At 36.3% G+C, this 22,124-nt stretch overlaps 1 protein-coding gene across 1 annotated transcript in view; it reads left to right on the top strand.

The window, feature by feature from the left end:
- Window positions 1-22,124, top strand: part of NDUFS4 (NADH:ubiquinone oxidoreductase subunit S4) — a 128,107-nt gene that overhangs the window by 20,695 nt on the left and 85,288 nt on the right. Inside the window, exon 2 of the mRNA XM_006149018.3 lies at window positions 7,617-7,694. Within this exon, the coding sequence (XP_006149080.1) occupies window positions 7,617-7,694 (78 nt within the window). The remainder of the gene's footprint in view (window positions 1-7,616; window positions 7,695-22,124) is intronic.

Raw genomic sequence — 22,124 nt, 5'->3', positions numbered from 1 at the left:
TGTCTTAGAGAAGATCTTCTTGGGTTGATTCTATTTGGGGTCCTTTGTATTTCTTGAGACTGGATCTTTGAGTGCTTCTCGTTTTCTTGCAGGATTTCATGGAAAAGATTATCAATGCCCTTATGAGTCTCTTTGCCTTCTGGGGTGCTAGTTATACAGATGTTTGGAAGTTTGATGGCATCTAATATTTCTCGTATATTCATTTTGGGGGGCAATTTTCTCAGTCTTCGTGGTGGATTTTTCTAGGCAACCAATTTAGCAATTTTCTCTTTTACATCTGAGATTCTATTTTCTGTATGATCTAGTCTGCTTTTAATACTTTCAAGGGAAATTTTGACTTCCTGTATTATAGCCTTTATCTCTAACAGTTCCATTTGATTCTTTTGTAATGTGTAATTCCTCTTTTAGATCTTGCAAGAATTTCCTCACATCCCAGAACTCTGTCAGCTCCTTTCTCCTTTCTCTTCTACAGTTGATTGTCTCTCTTCTCTTCCATCTCTGTTAGCTTTGCCATTATGAATGTTCTAAATTCTTTATCAGACATTTCCATGACTTCCATCGAACTGTCTGTGGATGAAGAGGAGGTTTTTTTTCCTCTGGAGGAGAGGTATTTTCTTGCTTTCTCATATTTTTTGTGGCCCTGTGGTGATTTCTAATCATCTGATGGATTGTGTGTTTCTTCCCAAACTTGAAGTTCAATCTGAGCATCGAGGAGTGTGCAGAAAAGGAAACAGAGAAAGAGAAACAACAGCAAGAAAAACAATCAAGAAACAGAGAAAAAGAGAAGAAAAAAACTAAAAAAACCAAAACCCTTAAAAATTTTTTTTTTCAAAAAAGCAAAAATTAGAAAACCGCGTGGTATGCTTGCGCGTTGCACGAAATCACTAATTCTCAAGAGCCATGAAGGTGTCTTTTTTTTTTTTTTTTTTGAGGTTTTTTTTTTTTTTTTTTTTTTTTTTTATATTGAGAGACAAAAAGCGAGAAATCACCCCCTGGGGGGATGGCCGCGCCGCAGTCCCTTCTCTTCCATTCTCCTTTTGGGATCTTGGTTACACACATGCACGCGCTCGGCATGAGTTTTAAGCCACCACCGGGTCTGGGACGTGAAACACAGTCGACTACATGGGAATCTAGCGACATAGCCATTACGCTAACTGCTGGTCTCCCATGAAGGTGTCTTCTGAAGGCCTGCTCCCTTGCCTCTCCTGGGTTCGGAGGAGGAGAGGAGATTATTAACAAGATAAAGGAAAGGAGGTGCTGAAAGCCCAGAAAATGCTTTAAAAAGAAAAAAAATACAAAAAAATCAGAAGAGGGAGACAGAGGCAGAGGCAGAGTGAAGACTTGAGGGAGCTCCTACCACTGAAGTTTGGGCTGGAGGCTGAATTATCAGTAAAAAAAAAAAATCTTCATTTCTTTTTTCCCTGAAATCACTAGTTCTCAAGAGCCGTGAATGTGTCCCTGAAGCCTGCTCCCTTGACTCTCCTCACTGGTTCAACTTTAATTTTTGTAAAACATATCAAGTTGTTTGTAGGAATTTAATTAATTATTTAATTAATTTTCTTAAGCCAGAGGATATGTGCACAAATAAGAGCAAGAAAGAGAGAGAAAATACTTTCTAATGGGGCCCAGTCACACTATAATCCTTTTTCCTCCTGTTTTACATCCTGCCAGGATCTCGGCTGTGTACAGATGCCTGGCATGCCTTTTTCCCTCTAGTTCTTAAACCCATGCAGACTTTCAAACTACTGAGGTGGAGACTTGAATCCTGGTTGGTCATGTAGAAATCCACCTTCCTGTGTACTGTATCTAACCACGGTTCTATGGAACCAGCCCAAGGAATTTTAAAAAATATATAGCTGGACACAAACCACTTCAGTACTCAGCTGGTTGAAATGACAGTAGTTGGGGCCAGCAGGTGGCATGGCGGTTAATGCACTGGATTCCTACATGGCTGACTGCAGTTTGGGCCCTGAACCTTGTGACCTGAAAACTCCACCAGGCACTTTTGCATCTGGGCCTGCCCATAATTCCAGGAGGAGAATGGAGGAAAATACAATGCAGCCTGGCCATCCCTACTTGGGGGTGATTTCTTTCTTTCCCTCTTTCTGTCTGTCCAGTGAGTACATGTGTCCTACGACAAAAACCTAAAAAAAAAAAAGTCTCTTGCTCATAAATTTAGACATTTTTGGCAAAGCTACTTGTCTGTTCCAGATAGATCCATCCAGGCTTGACATGGGCTAGAAGTTCTATGTCACTCATGTGAATGGCAAAGTGTTGTCGGATATTGATTTGTTCTCACATGGGCCAGTCTGTGGGACATCGATTGGTCTTCACATGGTGTCTAGGTTCTAAGAGTGAAATATTCCAAGAAACAATGTTCTAAGAGAGAGGAAGTACAAACTGCTAGTCTCTTAAGGCATGCCCCCTGTAAACATACATAGTTTCACTTTTACTTATATTGATCAAATAGCCACAGAGCTCAGATTTTAGAAGATATAGGCCTCTAGCTTTTAATGAAAAAGAGGAGTGTCAAAATTAATTAGAATCAAGTTTCAAACCATGACACAGGCTATGGTAATTTTTACTAAATTCTCTTTTTTTAAAAAAAGAATTATTATTAATTTTTGAGAGGTTTTTGCTGTAGGACGCATGGGCTCACTAGAAAGACAGAGAGAGACAGAGAGACAGAAAGCAAGAAATCAGCCCCCAGGTGGGATGGACACATCACAATCCCTTCTCCTCCATTCTCCTTTCGGGATCTTGGGCATGCACATACACATGCCTGGCATGAGTTTAAGCCACCGGGTCCGGGACTCGAACCACGGTCAACTACATGGGAGTCCAGCGACATAGCCATTACTATAACTGCTGGTTCCTAAGAAAAGAATTATTTAACTTTTTTTATTTTAATTGGATCAGAGAGGGACAGAGAGAGAGAGAGAAAGAAAGTGAGAAAGCAAGCTGCCAGGTCTGGGACTCGAACTGCAGTTACTCATGTGGGAGTCCAGTGCCTTTAGCCATCACACGACCTGCCAGCCCTTAAATAATAATTATCCTTTTTTTTTTTTTTTTGACTCTCCTCACTGGTTCAACTTTAATTTTTGTAAAACATATCAAGTTGTTTGTAGGAATTTAATTAATTATTTAATTAATTTTCTTAAGCCAGAGGATATGTGCACAAATAAGAGCAAGAAAGAGAGAGAAAATACTTTCTAATGGGGCCCAGTCACACTATAATCCTTTTTCCTCCTGTTTTACATCCTGCCAGGATCTCGGCTGTGTACAGATGCCTGGCATGCCTTTTTCCCTCTAGTTCTTAAACCCATGCAGACTTTCAAACTACTGAGGTGGAGACTTGAATCCTGGTTGGTCATGTAGAAATCCACCTTCCTGTGTACTGTATCTAACCACGGTTCTATGGAACCAGCCCAAGGAATTTTAAAAAATATATAGCTGGACACAAACCACTTCAGTACTCAGCTGGTTGAAATGACAGTAGTTGGGGCCAGCAGGTGGCATGGCGGTTAATGCACTGGATTCCTACATGGCAGACTGCAGTTTGGGCCCTGAACCTTGTGACCTGAAAACTCCACCAGGCACTTTTGCATCTGGGCCTGCCCATAATTCCAGGAGGAGAATGGAGGAAAATACAATGCAGCCTGGCCATCCCTACTTGGGGGTGATTTCTTTCTTTCCCTCTTTCTGTCTGTCCAGTGAGTACATGTGTCCTACGACAAAAACCTAAAAAAAAAAAAGTCTCTTGCTCATAAATTTAGACATTTTTGGCAAAGCTACTTGTCTGTTCCAGATAGATCCATCCAGGCTTGACATGGGCTAGAAGTTCTATGTCACTCATGTGAATGGCAAAGTGTTGTCGGATATTGATTTGTTCTCACATGGGCCAGTCTGTGGGACATCGATTGGTCTTCACATGGTGTCTAGGTTCTAAGAGTGAAATATTCCAAGAAACAATGTTCTAAGAGAGAGGAAGTACAAACTGCTAGTCTCTTAAGGCATGCCCCCTGTAAACATACATAGTTTCACTTTTACTTATATTGATCAAATAGCCACAGAGCTCAGATTTTAGAAGATATAGGCCTCTAGCTTTTAATGAAAAAGAGGAGTGTCAAAATTAATTAGAATCAAGTTTCAAACCATGACACAGGCTATGGTAATTTTTACTAAATTCTCTTTTTTTAAAAAAAGAATTATTATTAATTTTTGAGAGGTTTTTGCTGTAGGACGCATGGGCTCACTAGAAAGACAGAGAGAGACAGAGAGACAGAAAGCAAGAAATCAGCCCCCAGGTGGGATGGACACATCACAATCCCTTCTCCTCCATTCTCCTTTCGGGATCTTGGGCATGCACATACACATGCCTGGCATGAGTTTAAGCCACCGGGTCCGGGACTCGAACCACGGTCAACTACATGGGAGTCCAGCGACATAGCCATTACTATAACTGCTGGTTCCTAAGAAAAGAATTATTTAACTTTTTTTATTTTAATTGGATCAGAGAGGGACAGAGAGAGAGAGAGAAAGAAAGTGAGAAAGCATAAGAAAAGAATTATTTAACTTTTTTTATTTTAATTGGATCAGAGAGGGACAGAGAGAGAGAGAGAAAGAAAGTGAGAAAGCAAGCTGCCAGGTCTGGGACTCGAACTGCAGTTACTCATGTGGGAGTCCAGTGCCTTTAGCCATCACACGACCTGCCAGCCCTTAAATAATAATTATCCTTTTTTTTTTTTTTTTTAAGAGAGATTTTTGCTATAGAACGTGTGCACTTGCTAGAGAGAGAGAGGGAGAGATAAAGAGAACAAAAGCAAGAAATCATTTCCCCAGGGGATGGCCATGCTGCTGTCCCTTCTCTTGGAATTTTGGGCACGCATGCACACATGTCCTGTGTGAATTTCAAACTTCTGAGTCTGGGACTCGAATGACAGTTGGCTGGCTACATGGGAGTCCAGCATGTTAACCACTGTGCCACTGCTGGTCCCTACTAAATTATTCTTAGTTTTCACAGTTAATTTGCTTCATAGGGGGAATAATGTTAGTAATTTGGGTCAATAATACTTTAAAGATATTATTATTATTATTATTTTTAAAAAATTATTTGTTAATTTTATTTATTCATTTATTTATTTTTAGTTTGACCACAGAGAGAGTGAGAGAGAGAGAAGGTGAGAGAGAGCAAGAAGGTGAGAGAGAGAGAGAAGGTGAGAAAGCAAGTCATCAGGTCCAGAACTTGAATCGTGGTCAGCCATGTGGGAGTGTCCAGCACCTTAACCACCATGCCACCTGCTGGTCTCAAGATATTATTTTTGAATGGAAATAGCTTTTTAAATTTTTTGTGCCATTTAGAAGTTTTAAAAAGTATATTTTGCCATAATAAAAATAGTATTATTTAAGTATGAAGAAAACTAGAAAATGCTGATAAAGGAAATGAAGAAAATCCTAATAAATGTACATGAATCAGAAGATGCCAAAAGCATGCTCCATGAGAGTAAAAATGGCTAAGTTGGAATTCATTAAAATGAAAATTTTGGGGACCAAGACTTTGTCGCTGGACTCCCATGTAGTCAACCGTGGTTTGACTGATGGCTTAAACTCAAGCCGGGCGCATGTGTGTGCGTGCCCAAGATCCCAAGAGGAGAATGGAGAAGAAGGGATTGTGGTGTGGCATCCCCCCCAGGGGGTGATTTCTCACTCTCTGTCTCTCTCTGTCTTTCTGGCAGGCACATTTGCCCTATAAGCAAAAAAACCTCTCCCCCCCAAAAAATGAAAATTTTGTATTCTGTGAAAAAAAAAACTTTTAAATCTGTTTAATACCATTTGTACAAGCTACAGACTAGGAGAAAATAATTTAAAAACATCTACCTGATGAAGGACGTATATATACAATACACAGAGAACTCTTAAAATTTAAGTGAGGCCAGCAGGTGGTGTGGTGGTTAGGACACTGGATTCCCATATGACCAACCACAGGTCAAGTCCCAGACCTGGAAGTATAAAAATCACACCAGGCACATGTGTGTGTATGCCCAAAATCCCAAGAAGAGAATGAAGGAAAAGGGATTACTTTGTGGCCGTAATCCCCGGAGCGGGGCAGGGGGTGGGATGATTGTGGTGGTGATGGTGATGGTGGTGGTGGATGTTTCACTTTCCCTCTCTCTCTGTTCAGTGAACACATGTGCCCCATGACAAAACTAAAATATAAGTAAATAAGTTAGATTAAATTTTAACAGTAAGAGGCCAGCAGATGGCATGGTAGTTAAGGTGCCGAACTCCCACGTGACTGACCACTGTTTGAGTCCTGGACTTGGTGGCTTGAAAATCATGCCAGGCGTGTGTGTGTGTGTGTGTGTGTGTGTGTATACCTAAAATTCCCAGAGGAGAATGGAGGAGAAGGGACTGGGGCTTGGCCATTCCCCTGGGGAGTGCTTTCTCACTTTCCCTCTCTGTGTCTCTCCATCAAGTGCACATCCCCTTTAGCAAATTTTTTGAAACAGAAAAAAGGGCCTAATAGTGGTGTGCATTGCTAGGATGCTGCCCAGGCCGAGTGTACATGAGAGGTCCAGGTTCAATTTCCAGCCCATGCTAAAGACTGGAAACAGTGATATGCATCTGTGGTCCCAGCGACTCAGGAAACCTGAGGCAGGATTGTGAAACTGGAGGTTGATCTGGGAAATATAGTGAGATCATGCCTCTAATCCCAGTCGTGAGGCAGAGTCAGGAGCATGGTGACATGGTGAGAACCTACCTTAAAAAAAGAAAATAAACTAAATGTTACATATTTGGTTTGGAAATTTGAGTTATATATACTAATTTTTGAAAGAGAAATATGTATAAAATGACTAAGTAGTTTGGAAAATACTATAAAAGTACTATTAATGCTAAAATGCCACAATCAGAAATAGATATGACATATGTTAGTGTAAATGACCATGTATTTTGAAATAAAAAGTCTGTTAAATAATTTCTTTGGGGTGAGAGTGGGAATATGCTAATATAAAGGAGACATCAATAGATTCTGTGCCTATATTCTGCTTCCAAATTAATACTTAAATTTTGATCATTCAGACTTTTCTCCAATTTTTGTGAATGGGATATAGGACTGAACTAGTAACATTAGTTAAATAATCATACAGATAATTTCTGTTTACACTAGTTTGGGGTTAAAGTGAGAGTGAAGGTACTTTTTATTATAATTGAGATTTTCACCCCCTTTTTGGTGCCATTGTTCAGGAGTCAGCATTCCAGAAGAGTTGTTATAGCTTTACATGTTTCTGCCTAGTCTTGACAAACCAGCCACTGTACGCTCATGGAGAGCAGTATAGTATTTTGTCACTGGTGGCCTTTCTGTGACAGAGAGCCTTAGACTGACAAAGTTCAGCCTGTTGTGAACTGTCAAGTGAGAGTCTGCCAAAAACTCAGCAGACAGAACTAATTGGGGAGAAAAAGGACTTTTGTGCTCCCTCCTCTTTCTTTCTTTCCTTTTTTTTTTTTTTTTTTTAAATAAGACAGATATTGTTAAAATTGCTTGTTTATGTAAGATTTGTCTGTCACTCTTTTCTGATTCCATGGATCATTTTTTAACTTAAAGTCTTGCACTGCAGGTTGTTGAGCACTTCCACATGGAGGCTGGCACAGGACCAAACTCGAAGCACGCAACTCATAACAGTTGATGAAAAATTGGTAAGGATTTTCATATACACTGCTGTGATTCTGCCTTCAGGGTTTTTTTTTTTTTTTCTTTTTTTAATTAATTAATTAATTTATTTTTTTATTTTTTTTATTTTTTATCATCATATCTTCTTCATATTACATTGGATTACATATAACTTTACTGTGTGTTACATTGTTTCTTCAAAAGGGAATGCCATGCACGTCAGTCAGTACAGAGACATTAATCTCCCCACTTCAACATTCCATATCTTTTCTGTTTTCCCCAATCATTATCTTTATTATTCTAATTATTTTTATAAAACAGTCAATTGCTATTTCTCGTTTTGCTTGTAAAAATACTTTGCCCGTCATGAAACACTCCTCAGACCAATCCAGTTGAGAATTCTATACATGTCATCATCAACAGTTAATAAACCCTATCTGTTTCTCACTGACGTCCTGTCTCTCTATTGCTCACTTGCTATCTTTCTCTATCCTCTTCTCTTCACTTACCCCATTCCACACTGTCCTAGTCTCATTAAGTACCTTCACTTCAAGAATGGTAGAGTAGTTCCTGTTCTTCCCTGTGCCTTCAGGGTTTTTTATTTTTATTTTTTTATAATAGATGTTCAGTATAGTTATGGGTTCTTCCAGAGAATGTGATTTAAATTCGAACTTCTAGATTATACAATTTTAAGAAGGCACATTTGTCATTTAAAGATAAAAGATAAAGCATTACATATAAATATTAAATCATAAACAAATATTTAGAAACTAAAATTATGAAAGACTTTTATTTTTATGGTGTTTATAAGTAGCAATTAGAACACTTTCATTTTATAATGAGTGTGTTTAAAAATTTTTTTCTCAGTTATATCCTATTAAGTTGTGAGATAGTTAGCAGTGCTATCCAAAATCACATACAATGGGTTGTCCTGGAACCTGCAACATTTTTGTTACTGTGTGTATACACACACATACACACACACATACACACCTCTCTCTCTCTCTGTATATATATGTACATATACACATCCCATTTCTACATATGCGAGTTAGATTACAATTAGCAACAAATGAATAATAATCTTTGTTAATCAGTAGCAGACAAAATTTTGATAACCATAATATAAATCTTTTCAGTGTGTGATCTGTTACTTTTACTGTAACTTGATATTTATGCTTATATTGTACAATAGTATACATTTTGTAATGTTTCTAAGATTTCTGATAGGAATGCTTTTCATTTTCATTTTATTCCCGATTTGCCTTGACTAAATATATATGGGCTACTTCTTTTTTAGTTGCACAGTCTTATATCATTCAACTTTGAGCTTTAAATTTCTATTTTGCACTTAAAGATATAAACAGATAAGTAGATAAGTTAACAGACAGTGGGAAAATTCACATCTTAATTCTTCAGGCTAATTGGTTTTATCTTCAAATGGCCTCATATGTCTTCCTACTGACGTCATATACAATTGCCATCATCCTATCTAGGCTACGTATCTTTCATCTGGACTGCTGCAGTCATCTCTTAATTGATCTCCCTTAGACTCTTTAATATTCCTCTGATTGATTTTCCACAGGATAACTAGAGTGGTCTTTTTTTTTTTTTGGGAGAGGTTTTTGCTATAGGGCGCGTGCACTCGCCAGACAGACAGAGAGAGACATAGAGACAGAAAGCGAGAAATCATCCCCCAGGGGGGATGGTCATGCTGCAATCCCTTCTCCTCCATTCTCCTCTCGGGATCTTGGGCACGTATGCACACGTTCCTGGCGTGAGTTTTAAGCCACCAGGTCCCGGATGGGAATCGCAGTCTACTACGTGGGAGTCCAGCGACATAGCCATTATGTTAACTGCTGGTTCTCTAGAGTGGTCTTTTTAAAATGCCGTCACTGTTACGTTCTTGTGTAAAATCCTTTGGTGCTTCCTGGTGTCCTTATAGTAAATGTTAAAAGCCCAAATATAGCCTATGCAGTCTTATGACATTGAGCTCCTGTCTTCTACTTTAGGTTTATCTTTTACCACTGTCTTTTTAAAAAAATTTATGTATGACAGGGAACTTGTTTGCATGGACATGAGAGAGAGAGCAAGGCACCTGCAATAGGATCTCATTACACCAAAATCTCCTTTCCCCAGCCATCTAGCTCATCAGGATCTTGAGCATATGAATACACACGTGTTTTCAGGACAAATTGTGGATCTGAACTTGAGGTCAGCCGCATGACTTCCAGTATTACTGCTCAGTTTGCTACTGCCAGGACCACCAGGTGGGGCCATGTAGCACTATCCTTTGCATTCTGTTCTAGAGCCCCACTAAACCTGGAAGTTGCTGTTCTTTTTCCTTCTCTAGGGCATTCAGAGTTCCTGTTCATTTTACCAGGATGCTTTCTTACTAGGGGGTAGGTCTTCATCCATTCACCATCTACTTATTTTTCAAATGTTAATCAAATGTCACTTGCTTGGTCAAGTCTAGAGGAAATTAGCCAGTTTCATGTGTGAAAGAAGATGATTTTCACATCTGTGTTTTTAATTAATGAATGTAGGTACTATTTTAATTTTTCCTGTGATCATCTCTTTAAAGGCCCAAGAGGTTACCTTCTTGTTCTAGCATTATGGTTTACTTCCTATAAAGTTGTAAAAGTACTAATAACTTCTAATTTATTTATTTATTTATTTATTTATTTATTTTAGTTTGAAGAATGAGCAGCCAGCTAGTAATATATTGCTCTAAGAAAGTTCATTTCGGTGGGTGTTACCTATTGCCAAATGCATGAACTTGCCAGAGAGAGAAAACCTTTCCAATAGGGTGTGGTCATGTCACAAACCCTTCTCCAGTATATCTCTATCCCATTAGGATTTGGGACACAAATACACATGTGCAGCATATTTTTTGAGCTGCTGAGACTGGGATTTGAATCTTAGCCAGCCACGTGGGATCAAAATGTTTGAAAATGTAAAGAAAATCTTTATGACTATTTTAAAAGATGTGAAAACAGCATTTTAATGTCACTATACAGTATAAACCAAATTATTAGGTTAATATACCATTTTTATTACTACCCAACACTAGAGAAAAATTACATTTATACCTGAAGTTGAGTAGATGCTAGAATCTTAATTGAGGTTAAGACAGTTAGCCATGGGATCAGCAGTTAGCGTAATGGCTATGTCGCTGGACTCCCACGTAGTCGACCGCGGTTTGCGTCCCGGACCCGGCGGCTTAAACTCATGCTGGGCGTGTGTGCGTGTGTGCCCAAGATCCCGAGAGGAGAATGGAGGAGAAGGGATTGTGGTGTGGCCATCCCCCCCTGGGGGGTGATTTCTCGCTTTCTGTCTCTCTGTCTCTGTCTGTCTGGCGAGCGCACACGCCCTATAGTGAAAACCTCTCCAAGAAAAAAAAAAGAAAGTTAGCCATTATTATGGTTTTTATTGGTTATTCATTTATAATATTGTTTTTTCTTCTTTTTTTTAAAAAAAATTTGTTATAGGGCTCTTGGGCTTACTGGGGGGAGAGAGGGAAAATGAGATCCCTTGAGTGGCCTTGCTGCAGTCCCTTCTCCATTCTCCTCTCTCACATGTACACATGCCCAGTATATTTTCCAACCGCCAGGTTCAGGATTCGAACCTTGCAGTAGGCTGTGTGGGATGCAGCTACCTTAGCCACCATGCCACCAACTAGCCCTATAAAGCTCTTACTTTTTTTTTTTTTTTTTTTTTTTTGAGAGAACGATTTTGCTATAGGGGCGCATGCACTTGCCAGTGAATCAGAGAGGGACAGAGAGACAGAAAGGGAGAATGCCCCAAGGTGATGACCAAGCTCAATCCCTTCTCCTCTATTCTCTTCTCAGGATCTTAGTCACGCCTGCACACATGCCTGGCCTGAGTTTTAAGCTGCAGGGCTTGAACTGTGGCCAACTATGTGGGAGTCCAGCAGTGTAACCATTATGCCATCTGCTGGTCCCTTAAGTATTTCTTATAGGTGATACCTACTAAAGCCTAGGTCATATGAAGTAATAAATTCAAGAGCAGTTTTATGTGGGAATTCAATAATTAACCAAATAGTTAAAACCTGAACTGCTAGAGGGTTTTTTGTTTTTGTTCTTAGGATATTTTTGCTTTAGAGCACTTGGGCTCACCAGAGAGAGTGAGAGGGAAAATGAAAAATTACCCCTGAGAGGGGATGGCCATGCCACAATCCCTTCTCCATTCTCCTCTTGGGATCTTAGGCATGCGTGCCTACATGTCCAGCATGCTTTTCCAGCCACTGGGTCTGGGATTTGAACCACGGTCAGTCATGTGCGAGTCCAACAGTGTAACTGCTATGTCATCTGCTGGCCTCATTCTGCCTTTTCTTATTAGATTAAATAGCTAGTTCAACTTCTGTATAAAAAATGTCCAGTTATTCAGTTTTTGTTTCCTTGTGAGGCTGCTATGATCAGCCAAAATTATTACAAAACCTGTTCCTTATGGAGAAAGAATAGTCTTTTCAATGAATGATGATAGGAAAATTATATTTAAGTATTCATATGCCAGAAATCCCTTTAATTATACCTTGCACCAAAATTACACAAAAAGATACAAAAATTAAGTTCCAAATCTTAAATACAGACTAAATTTTAAGCTAAAAATTATAAAATTTCTCAAAATGTGGGAAAAATTATTTGTGATTTTTGGGTCTAATATTTTTTAAATACACTACCAAAAGCATGACCTATTTTATTAAATAATAAAATTTGTATTTCTCACAATTAAAAACTTTGGCTCTAGGGCCGGCAGGTGGCATGGTGGTTAAGGGCACTAGACTCCCACATGACCAACCAAGGTTCAAATCCTGGACCTGGGGACTTGCTTTTTCACTTTCCCTCTCTCTCTCTTGCTCTCACTCTCACTCTTACTCTGTCTCTCTCTGACCAAATTGTAAAAATAAATAAATAAATAAAGTTAAAGTGAAATAATTATTAAAAAAACAACTTTGACTCTTTGAAAGAATTGTTAGAATTGAGAGAAGATATTTGCAAAACACTTATCTGATCAAGCAATTGTATCCAGAAAATATAAACAATACCTATTTAAAAACCAAGCTCAAAAGACTACATACTGTATGATTACGTTGATTTGACATTCTGAAATAGATAAAACGCTGGATAGAAAATTGATCAGTGGTGGGACCAGCAGTTGGCATAATGGCTATGTCGCTGGACTCCCACGTAGTCGACCGCGGTTCGAGTCCCGGACCCGGCAGCTTAAACTCACGCCGGGCACGTGTGTATGCATGCCCAAGGTCCTAAGAGGAGAATGGAGGAGAATGGATTGTGGCATGGCCATCCACCCCTGGGGGATGATTTCTCACTTTCTGTCTCTCTCTGTCTGTCTGGTGAGCACATGCTCTCTATAGCAAAAACCTCTCCAAAGAAAAAAAAAGAAAATTGATCAGTGGTTGTCAGTGCTGAATATGGGAGGAGTGGTTAATTTAGGGACCCAAGCAAATTTTGGATGGTGATGTAACTCTTGTTTAAGGTAGTGATTCTTATCAAAACCCATATTTATATTTGTAAAGAAAGAAAACCACAGAACTGTAAACTAAGAAGCATGACTTTTACTGTTTATAAATTATATCTCAATGTTGTAAAGGGGAGAAAAGGTCATTTCTTAATTTGGTATTAACCTAGTTCTTTTAACTTCTGTCTGTTGGTTTAAGTTCTAGTCTACTAACAACATGTAGGACATGCCATTTTCCAGATGACAGCCTTCCTGAAATCTGTAGAGGTGTCCAAAACCTTTCAGAAGGTCTATAAGACAAACTCTACATAAGTACACCATTTTTATTTGTTCTTCATACTGTGTTGACATTGAGACTGACGGTACTAAACAATTATGGTAAAACTGGTATCTAAGTATAAATCTAGGTAGTGGGCCCACACTGTGCTACTTAATCATCATTGTATCTTTCTTTTCAGTCAAGGTTTTTTGTTTTCTTTTTTTTTTATTTTATGGAATTATTTCTTTAATTTTATTTATTCCTATTAATTTGACCAGAGAGAGAGAGAGAGAGAGAGAGAGAATGAGAAAGCAGTCTGCCAGGTCCAAGACTCAAACTGTGGTTGGCCATGCAGGAGTCCAGTGCCTTAACCACCATGCCACCTGCTGCCTCCCCGTTTTTAAAGCTAGTTTTACTTAGGAACCAGCAGATGGCATAACAGTTACATCGTTGGACTTCCACTTAATCTAATGTGTTTTGAGTCCCGGACCTGACAGGTTAAACTCACGCCAGAGTGCATGTGGATGTGTGCCCAGAAATCCCAAGAAGAGAATGGAGGAGAAGAGATTGCGGTGTGATTTCTTGCTTTTTGTCTCCCTGTCTCTCTGGCAAGCATATACACCCTATAGCAAAAGTCTCTCTCAAAAAAAAAGCTGGTTTTACTTAATATTCTTAACCAAAGTAGTGAAAAATTTTCCTTTTTTTTTTTTTTTTTTTTTTTTGCCATAGGGTGCTGAAGGAGAAGGAGAGAGACAAAGAGAGTGAAAAGTCACCCTCTCCCTGGGATAAAAGGAGGGAGAATTGGAGGAAAAGGGATTACTATGTGACCATTTCCTATGGGGGGGGTGGGGGCAGGTACTGTCACTTTCTGTCTTTCTCTAGTGTGCACATGTACCCTCTGGCAAAATTTAAAAAAAAGAAAAGAAAAATCTCTTGTATGTGTATTCTTCATGGTGCAACTTTTAATTGAAAAACAGTAATAATAAAACTGGTTATTCCTTTTTTGGTACATGACAGACATTTTCTTGAAAAGGAACTTGTCACTTCAGGAAAGTATTGCCCATGATGAAAACTCAAACTTTCAAGTTAACATAAGAATTTCTGTAGAACTTTATTCTGCCAATGATCTTATTGACCTTGACATTTTCCTAGTATTTAAAGACTGTTCTAATGGAATTGGCAATGACATTAGTGAATATGATATTTTGATGTTGGGCAATCTGTTAACATTTGGAAGATCTACATACCTCTGAACCAATATTTTACACATGGCCAACACATGATGTAAGAAAATCATTCATAGGTAAAAATTTCATTTAAAGTGCAAGGTAGGAACAATAGATTTTAATGTACTAAATATGATGCTATTAAGGGTACTAAAATACTCATTTTTGAAACTGCATGTCTCTATGATGATAAATTTTCTTCATGAATTTCAGTCAAAACCACCTAGTACAAATTTGAATGCAAGAACAGATGTTAGTAGTCAGCTGTCTCTTATTAAGTTGGACATTAAAGAGATTTTCAAAAATGTAAGTGAGAACCACTCCCCTCATTTTATTTTTTAGTTTTTGAAAATAGTAATTTTAATTAAAACATTGCTTATATTATCATATAATTGGATTATTATTCTAAATTCGATATATATTTTTTTTATTCTCCATTTTAATTTATTATATGGTAGATAGAACATAAAAGAAAAACCTGGTGGAGTTCCAGTAATTTTTAAGATACGAAATTCTGAGACCAGGAAGTTTGAAAATCATTCCCTGAAGTCTTTTCTTTTCTGGATTCAACATCCACAGGGTTTTGGTTTACTTCACACGAGTTCGAGGTAATTAATCATTTTGATTACCTTCCAGTTTGAATCCTTTTAAAATGTTTCCAGAATGTCTCATGATACTACAGATGTAGCACAGGGTGTGGTGGGGATTGTTGCTGCCATCCCTTTTAATCACAGCAGTTCCAGTAAGGCAATGTAAGATTTAGGTTCTCATACCCCTTATGTGGGTTTCATGTAGAACTAAAGGCTCAGATCCTTTTTTATGTGTAATATTATCAAGTCCTGGTTTTGTTCTTATAGCTTGAAGAATTTACTGTTTGTTATTTTTAAGTGTTATTCTCAGATTCACTCAAAGTTCATGTTACCAAGTAAAGCTTAATTTTAAAAATTTTTACTGTTATATCTTACAGGCATAATTTAATATTGAGAATTTAATATATTAAAAGAATTTTCATAGTGTTTTGTCCTATGATAAGTATTTACAAAGAAAATTTATTTTCTCCTGGTGTAAGTTATATATTGATAATATATACCTTATTTTTTTAAAGACACAGAGGGGGAATGTCTACCCAGCATTTTCTGATACAAACAATCCATTCTCTCAATTTGGAACCATAGTCAGTGCTGACACTGTTAGCAACCAGGTCTTCAGTGAATAAAATTATCATAATTCTTGCATTATTGTTAGTAAATAATTTTGTGTCAATACATGGTAGTATTAATATTTATAAACAATTTTAAGACTGTCTTCTCTTGTTTGTCTATGAACTGCTAACTAATCTTTTAATTTACTCTCAGAACTAATAAGTTAAATATCGAAAAAATAGATGACACCAACTTAAAATAATCCTTTAAATTTATGGCGAGAAGCACGATGTTTTCTCTTTTTAAAAAGCTTTTTGTAGGTTGGACTATTATATCCAAATGTGTGATACTTCCTATAGATAATAAGGAAAGCTTACAAATAGTTGTTTGCTTGGCCCTTGGTTTTTGTTGCAGGAGGAGCTGTGCCATGGAGGTTGGGTGAAGAATGTCTTTGCCTTTGTGCTTTATTAAGAGGGTAACTTTTTTCCTTTATGCCTCCACCAAGCCCAATCTCCTTTCAGTACATTTGATGAATACCCAAGTCCAATGAACATGTTGTCTTTTTATATTCACTTTGACTATACAAAAGAGAGAAGTTAAATTTGCAATGCTCTTTAAAGATTTTGAGTAGGTGTTCTCCCCAAAACACAACCAAAGCATAAATTAGACCTACATTGGTATACTTATGATTTCTTTAAAATAATGTTTATTATCTGCTTTTTTATATACTGATGCATCACAGTTATGTTGTATTAACTATTTACCACTATGAACTGTTAATACAAAAACAGAAAAATACTCATAAAATATAAGAATAGACTCACTTTACTAATAAAATAATACAGAATTAGTTTAAATAGTTTGAACATTTGTATAATATCTTTGTAACAATTATGTCGATTGCTGTCATCCCTTCATTCTTAGTTTATTTATTCAGCAAATGCTGAGCGTTTACTTTTGCCAGGCATTATATTTCTGTTTTTATGTTAACACTTTGAATTGTACGTATTCATTTATATGCTTAATTATTTTGTTTAAAAACTATTAAGCACCATTTGTTTTAACTTTTACAACAGGTATTTTAGTTATACGTGTGTTCTCAAATGCATGAGAAAAGGATAATTTTTATTTAGCAATCTGTAAATCACAAATATTTTTTGAGGTGAGGGAAGAGAACTATCATTTCAAAGATTTCTTTTAGAAATTATAGTACTGTGCTATTAATGTAAAACCCTAATATTCTGGACATTTTCAATAGTCTCTATTTTCTTTATTTTAAAGGTTAGATGTGCACATAAAACAAATTGTGTTTAGAATATTGCCAATTTGTTGTATTTTTACAATTTGACATTTTCCTCCGAATACTAAAACCAGTTAAAGTTTTGGTACTTGCTGACACTTGCAATAAGTAATCACTGTTCAATTAATATGCACATGATAGATGTAGTACTTTAGCCCAAAAGGCTTTAATATTACTGTTTTAGAATGTGTGTAACAAGTTATTTAATAGAAATTTTTCTCACTGTTATCAGTTTTCTAATTTTTTTTACTTGAATTTGTTGTAAGAAATTTGCAAAGTTGAATGATTTTTGCAAGTCTTCAAAAGTAAAGCAGTTGTATTTGCTACACAAGAATTGGTCCTTTCTTTCTTCCTAATGTACTAAAAGTTTATAGCTAAAACATTTTATTAGTCTTCAACTCAAATTAAAAATTGGTCATTAAGAAGTGACTTACACAAAAAAGATAAACCTGAGTTAAAGGCTTACATTTGCTTTGACTGTTTGCTTTTATTTAAAGGGTCAGTTTTCTTTGGGTGAGATTACTTTCTTTTGGTGTATGGCAGCGCTATCTCTGCTAGATTATTGGAAAGAGTAGTGTCTGCGATTGGGGTTATACAGCCTTCTAGCATCTCAAGTGTCTGTTTTGTCTGGACTTTGCTCTCGCAGCATTCTTGTGCAAAAATTTCAAGGCTTTAGTCTGGAGCACTGGGTCAAAGGATATGTCTCTTTGAAGGGTAGACAGGAGTTTTTTATGTTTTATTCACTAAGTAGTATTTCATTTTACATCAAAGAACAGCAGCTTTTGAGAACCTCCAATGGTGGCAGTTTAGCTTGTGGGTTTCTTTTCCTTTAAGACTTTCACTAAATATGAGTAATGTTTCTTCAAGTTTTTCATCTTAAAAATTCTTATTTATAGTCATTTATTCAGATGAGACTATAAAATAAAAAAGAAAATAAAGAATTGACTACATGTGTTAGTTTGCTGTATATTTTGTTTTAAAAGCAAGTGTGTTCTTTTACAGTGTACTTCCCTGTGTCAGTTTTTACACTCCTCACAAGCTATTGGGAAAAAAAAGATGATGAATAGCCTTTTAAGACCGCAGCAGTACCATTGCTTAAAATTCTAGGGAAGAAATAATGACTGATGACTTGGAAAGTATAAATTTCTTGGTGAAAAAAAATTTAATTGGCATTATTTTTTGAAGTGTCATGACTGTATACATGTGTGAAATTGATTCCGAAAAATAGCAAAGACTCAAGTAATGAAAAATGTTAAGACTTAGTTAAAGGTAGAAGGAAAAGTTCTTCTTCCTGAACTTTTTGTGTATATTAATCAGTAAATATATTATGTACCAATGACATTAATCATATAAAAGGTAATTGCTTATACATTTAGAAGATTATTAAATTGCATCTCATATTCTCATCACATGACATACATAGTATTTTAAGTGTTTAAGGTAATGTTAAAATAGTTCATGTTTATGGGTAAAATATGCTGTTAATATTTTTGAAAATTTATCTAAAATAGTGTTATTTGATCATTTAAAACAAATGATTCTACTCATATTAATGATATACAGTTTTAAAACAATTTCAGTTAATCTACATTTAACTGCAATGATCATTGAGACAAATCATTTATCATTTATAATTATTTCTCATTAAAATTTTATAAATAAGTACAGAATTTTTTGTATTTTAAAATGCATGCCTCATTAAAATGTTATTTTAAAATATTATCAAGCTATACGTAACTTACTAAATATTACAGAAGAAATGATGCTAAATATAATTTTTATATGCAGCAATGAATCATTAAAACTCAAAATAGAAAATAATCTTTCTATATTTAAAGTGCTTAAGGAGAAAAAGATTTTTTTCCTACAGTGTTCAGCCATCTCTATTATCTGTGATTCTTCAGCAATTAAAGCAGATTTATTTTCTTCTTTGTTCCTACTTGGAATACTTGAACAATGCTAGAGAATTGAACTGACTAGAATGTTTTATCTTTCAAAAGCTTTAAAGTTCTATGTACCAATTAGCAAAATACAGTAAAGGTTTAAACTGTTAATAGCCACAACATCTTTAATGCATAGACCTGTAGTATGCTAGCTCTGTATAACAGTTCTCCATTGTATGTCTCTTTTAAGGAGAGTAACTGTGTCAGTTCTTTTCTTGCTTTACTACCTGCTGTGTATGGAAATTGTGTGTAGTACTTGACACTTGCTTTCAAGAATTTAAAATTCTTGCATGTTATTATGTAGGAGCTTTGCCTTTCAGTAAAGTAGAACTGATAAAATTTATTTGTTTGGACTTTAGGTTTAAGTCATACTTTGGAGATTACACCATTTCTATGTGGAAAAACATTACCAGTCTCTTGCTTTTTAATGAATTTGAAGTATATCACTGTATATTGCCTCCATAGAAATTGCTTATCTAATTTTCTTTTCATACAACTGAATATAACTACAAGTAAACTAATCACAAATTTATGTTAGAGTATGTAGATACTTGATGCTTAATTTTCTACTGTATTTGACAAAACCTGTTTGTGGGGGGTTTGTATTGCTTTGTTGGTAGTACTTTATTTTTAGAGTTATGGTTTTTTTAATTGGCCAAATTGCCAGATAGTTTCAAAATTTGAGAATTCTTCCAAATATCTACCTTAAGCTTGTTAAAGCCTCATATCCATCATTTTATAGTTAAGTTCTCAGTAAAGGTAGTGGTGAGATGAAATAAAGAAACAGGAGTAGTATTTTGTGGTGACAATTTTTTCTCTTTATATGCTATATCCCAGCAGAGGAGAATGCAGACCTCAGAATTTGAGACTAGCAAACTGTTTGTGTCCAGACTTTCTCATTTTATATGACCTAGTCTTTGTTTCAGTTCTGTGTTTCAAAATACCACCTGCAAGCTTGCAAATATTTTACAAGATGGAGAAGTTTTAAAAAAATAGGGCAGTGATATGGAAGCTTTACTGTATGCAGTGTGCTGTGTCTCCACAAAACTTCTTTATAAGGCATACTTTTCTAGCAATGTGTGAATAGGGTTTTTGTTCAGTAGTTGTTTCATGTTTAATACTTTTCTTCTAAAGACTTTCAGTATAATGTATGTTAGATAATGAGGATTTTTCTTTAATTTTAATGCTTTCCCCAAAAATAGACATTTAAAATAATTTTAATTTTTTTTAAGCAACATATAGAAAACGGAGATGTACCTGGGGATTTACTTGAAAAAGCTAATTTTAATCAAAGAACAGTGGGGGCCAGTAGATGGTGTAGTGGTTACATCGCTGGACTCCCACTTGGCCGACTGCATTTTGAGTTCTGGAACTGGTGGCTTGAATATCATGCCTGGCATGTATGTATATGTGCCCAAGATCCCAGGAGGAGAATGAAGGAGAAGGTATTGCTGTGTGGTCATGCCCCCTGGGAGGGGGGGTGATTTCTCACTTTCTCTTTCACTGTCTCTGTCTCTCTTTCCTGCAAGCGCATGTGCTTTACAACCAAAACCTCTTTAAAAAATCAAAGAAGTGTGTATCTGAATAGTGTATTCATTTTTTTTTTTTTGTATTGGTACAATGACTGCTGGCTCTAAATTAAAATAAATGTAAAAGGTTTAAAAATCTAATTGAATGGTTTGAAATCTGACATCCAAGGAATTAAAACAAGTGTCCTGATTTACTAAGCATTATAACCTATTAAACATTCACCCAATATGGCTGATAAAGCTCACGTGTAGAATGTTCAGAGATTAAAACTCCTCTAGGGCTAGTAATTTTCAGAAAGGATAATTTGTAGCTGTTTGTGAAGATTCCTGGAGATTTTTGTTACTGTTGCTTTTGTTATAAGGCTTATGCTCACTGGAGAGAGACAGAGAAAGTGAGAAAGCGAGAAAGCGTCCCTGGGAAAGGCTGGTTGGTGGTCATGCTGCAATCCCTTCTCACTCTTAGAATTTTGGGCATGCATGCACATGCACCCATTGTATTTTTCAAGCCAAGGGTCCGGAACTTGAACCATGCCATCAGCCCTGTAGGATCCAGCTGCCTTAACCACACCACTGCCTTTAAGAAATTTTTTCTTTTTACTTGTCTCTTACTTAACAATATGATACTTTTTCATTCATTCATTCATTCATTCATCTGTTTATTTGTTCTACTTTTTGAACACTTACTATATTCCATTTTCTAAGCCCTGAGGATTTAGCCTTAAGGAAAGGGACATTCTTGTCCTCAGACCTTATATTCTCATGTGGAAGTATGTACCAGCTTTATTTACAAATAATTAAGATACTTTCTATAAGTTAGTGAATGTGACAGAAAAAGGAAAGTTAGTTGATGAGCTAGAGAGTAGTTGGAGTGTGGGTGAGATGGAGTTATTTAAATAGGACTGTCAAGGAAGCCACTTTGAAATGGTATGATATGGGAAGTAACATCTGAATGATGAGAAGAACCACTATGTTAGGATCCAAATAAAAGCATTTCAGGTAGAAGAAAATGCTAGTGAACCAAAGTATAAATTAGGTGGTAGTACTCAAAAGAATAGAAGAAAAGCTTTGGTATAATAAGTAAAGGTGGAAAATTATATAAAATGGAAGTCAGAGATGTAAGCAGGGGCTGGATCAGGTAAGAATACCTTTTTTTTTATCATCATAATCTTCTTTATATTACATTGGATTACATATAACTTTACATTGACTTCCATTGCTTTTTCAAAAGGGAATGCCATGCATGTCAGTCAATACAGAGACATCAATCTCCCTGCTTTATCATTCAATGTCTTTTCCATGCATTTCCCAATAATTAGTATTATTATTATAATTTTTTAAAACAGTCAATCACTATTTCTCATTTTGCTTGTTAAAAGACTTCACCCATCATGAAATACTTCCCAGACCAGTCCAGTTGAGAATACTATACACGTCATCATCAACAGATAATAAACCATATCTGTTTCTCACTAACATCCTCTGTATTGTTCACTTGCTATCACTTGCTATCTTTCTCTATCCTCTTCTCTCTTTTTTTTAATAGTTTATTTTTTA

This window comes from Tupaia chinensis, unplaced genomic scaffold, assembly GCF_000334495.1.
Source record: "Tupaia chinensis unplaced genomic scaffold, TupChi_1.0 Scaffold000251_1, whole genome shotgun sequence".
NCBI classification, from domain to species: Eukaryota; Metazoa; Chordata; class Mammalia; order Scandentia; family Tupaiidae; genus Tupaia; species Tupaia belangeri.
The sequence above is the reverse complement of the archived record's forward strand: the minus strand, read 5'-3'. Positions and strand labels throughout refer to the sequence as shown.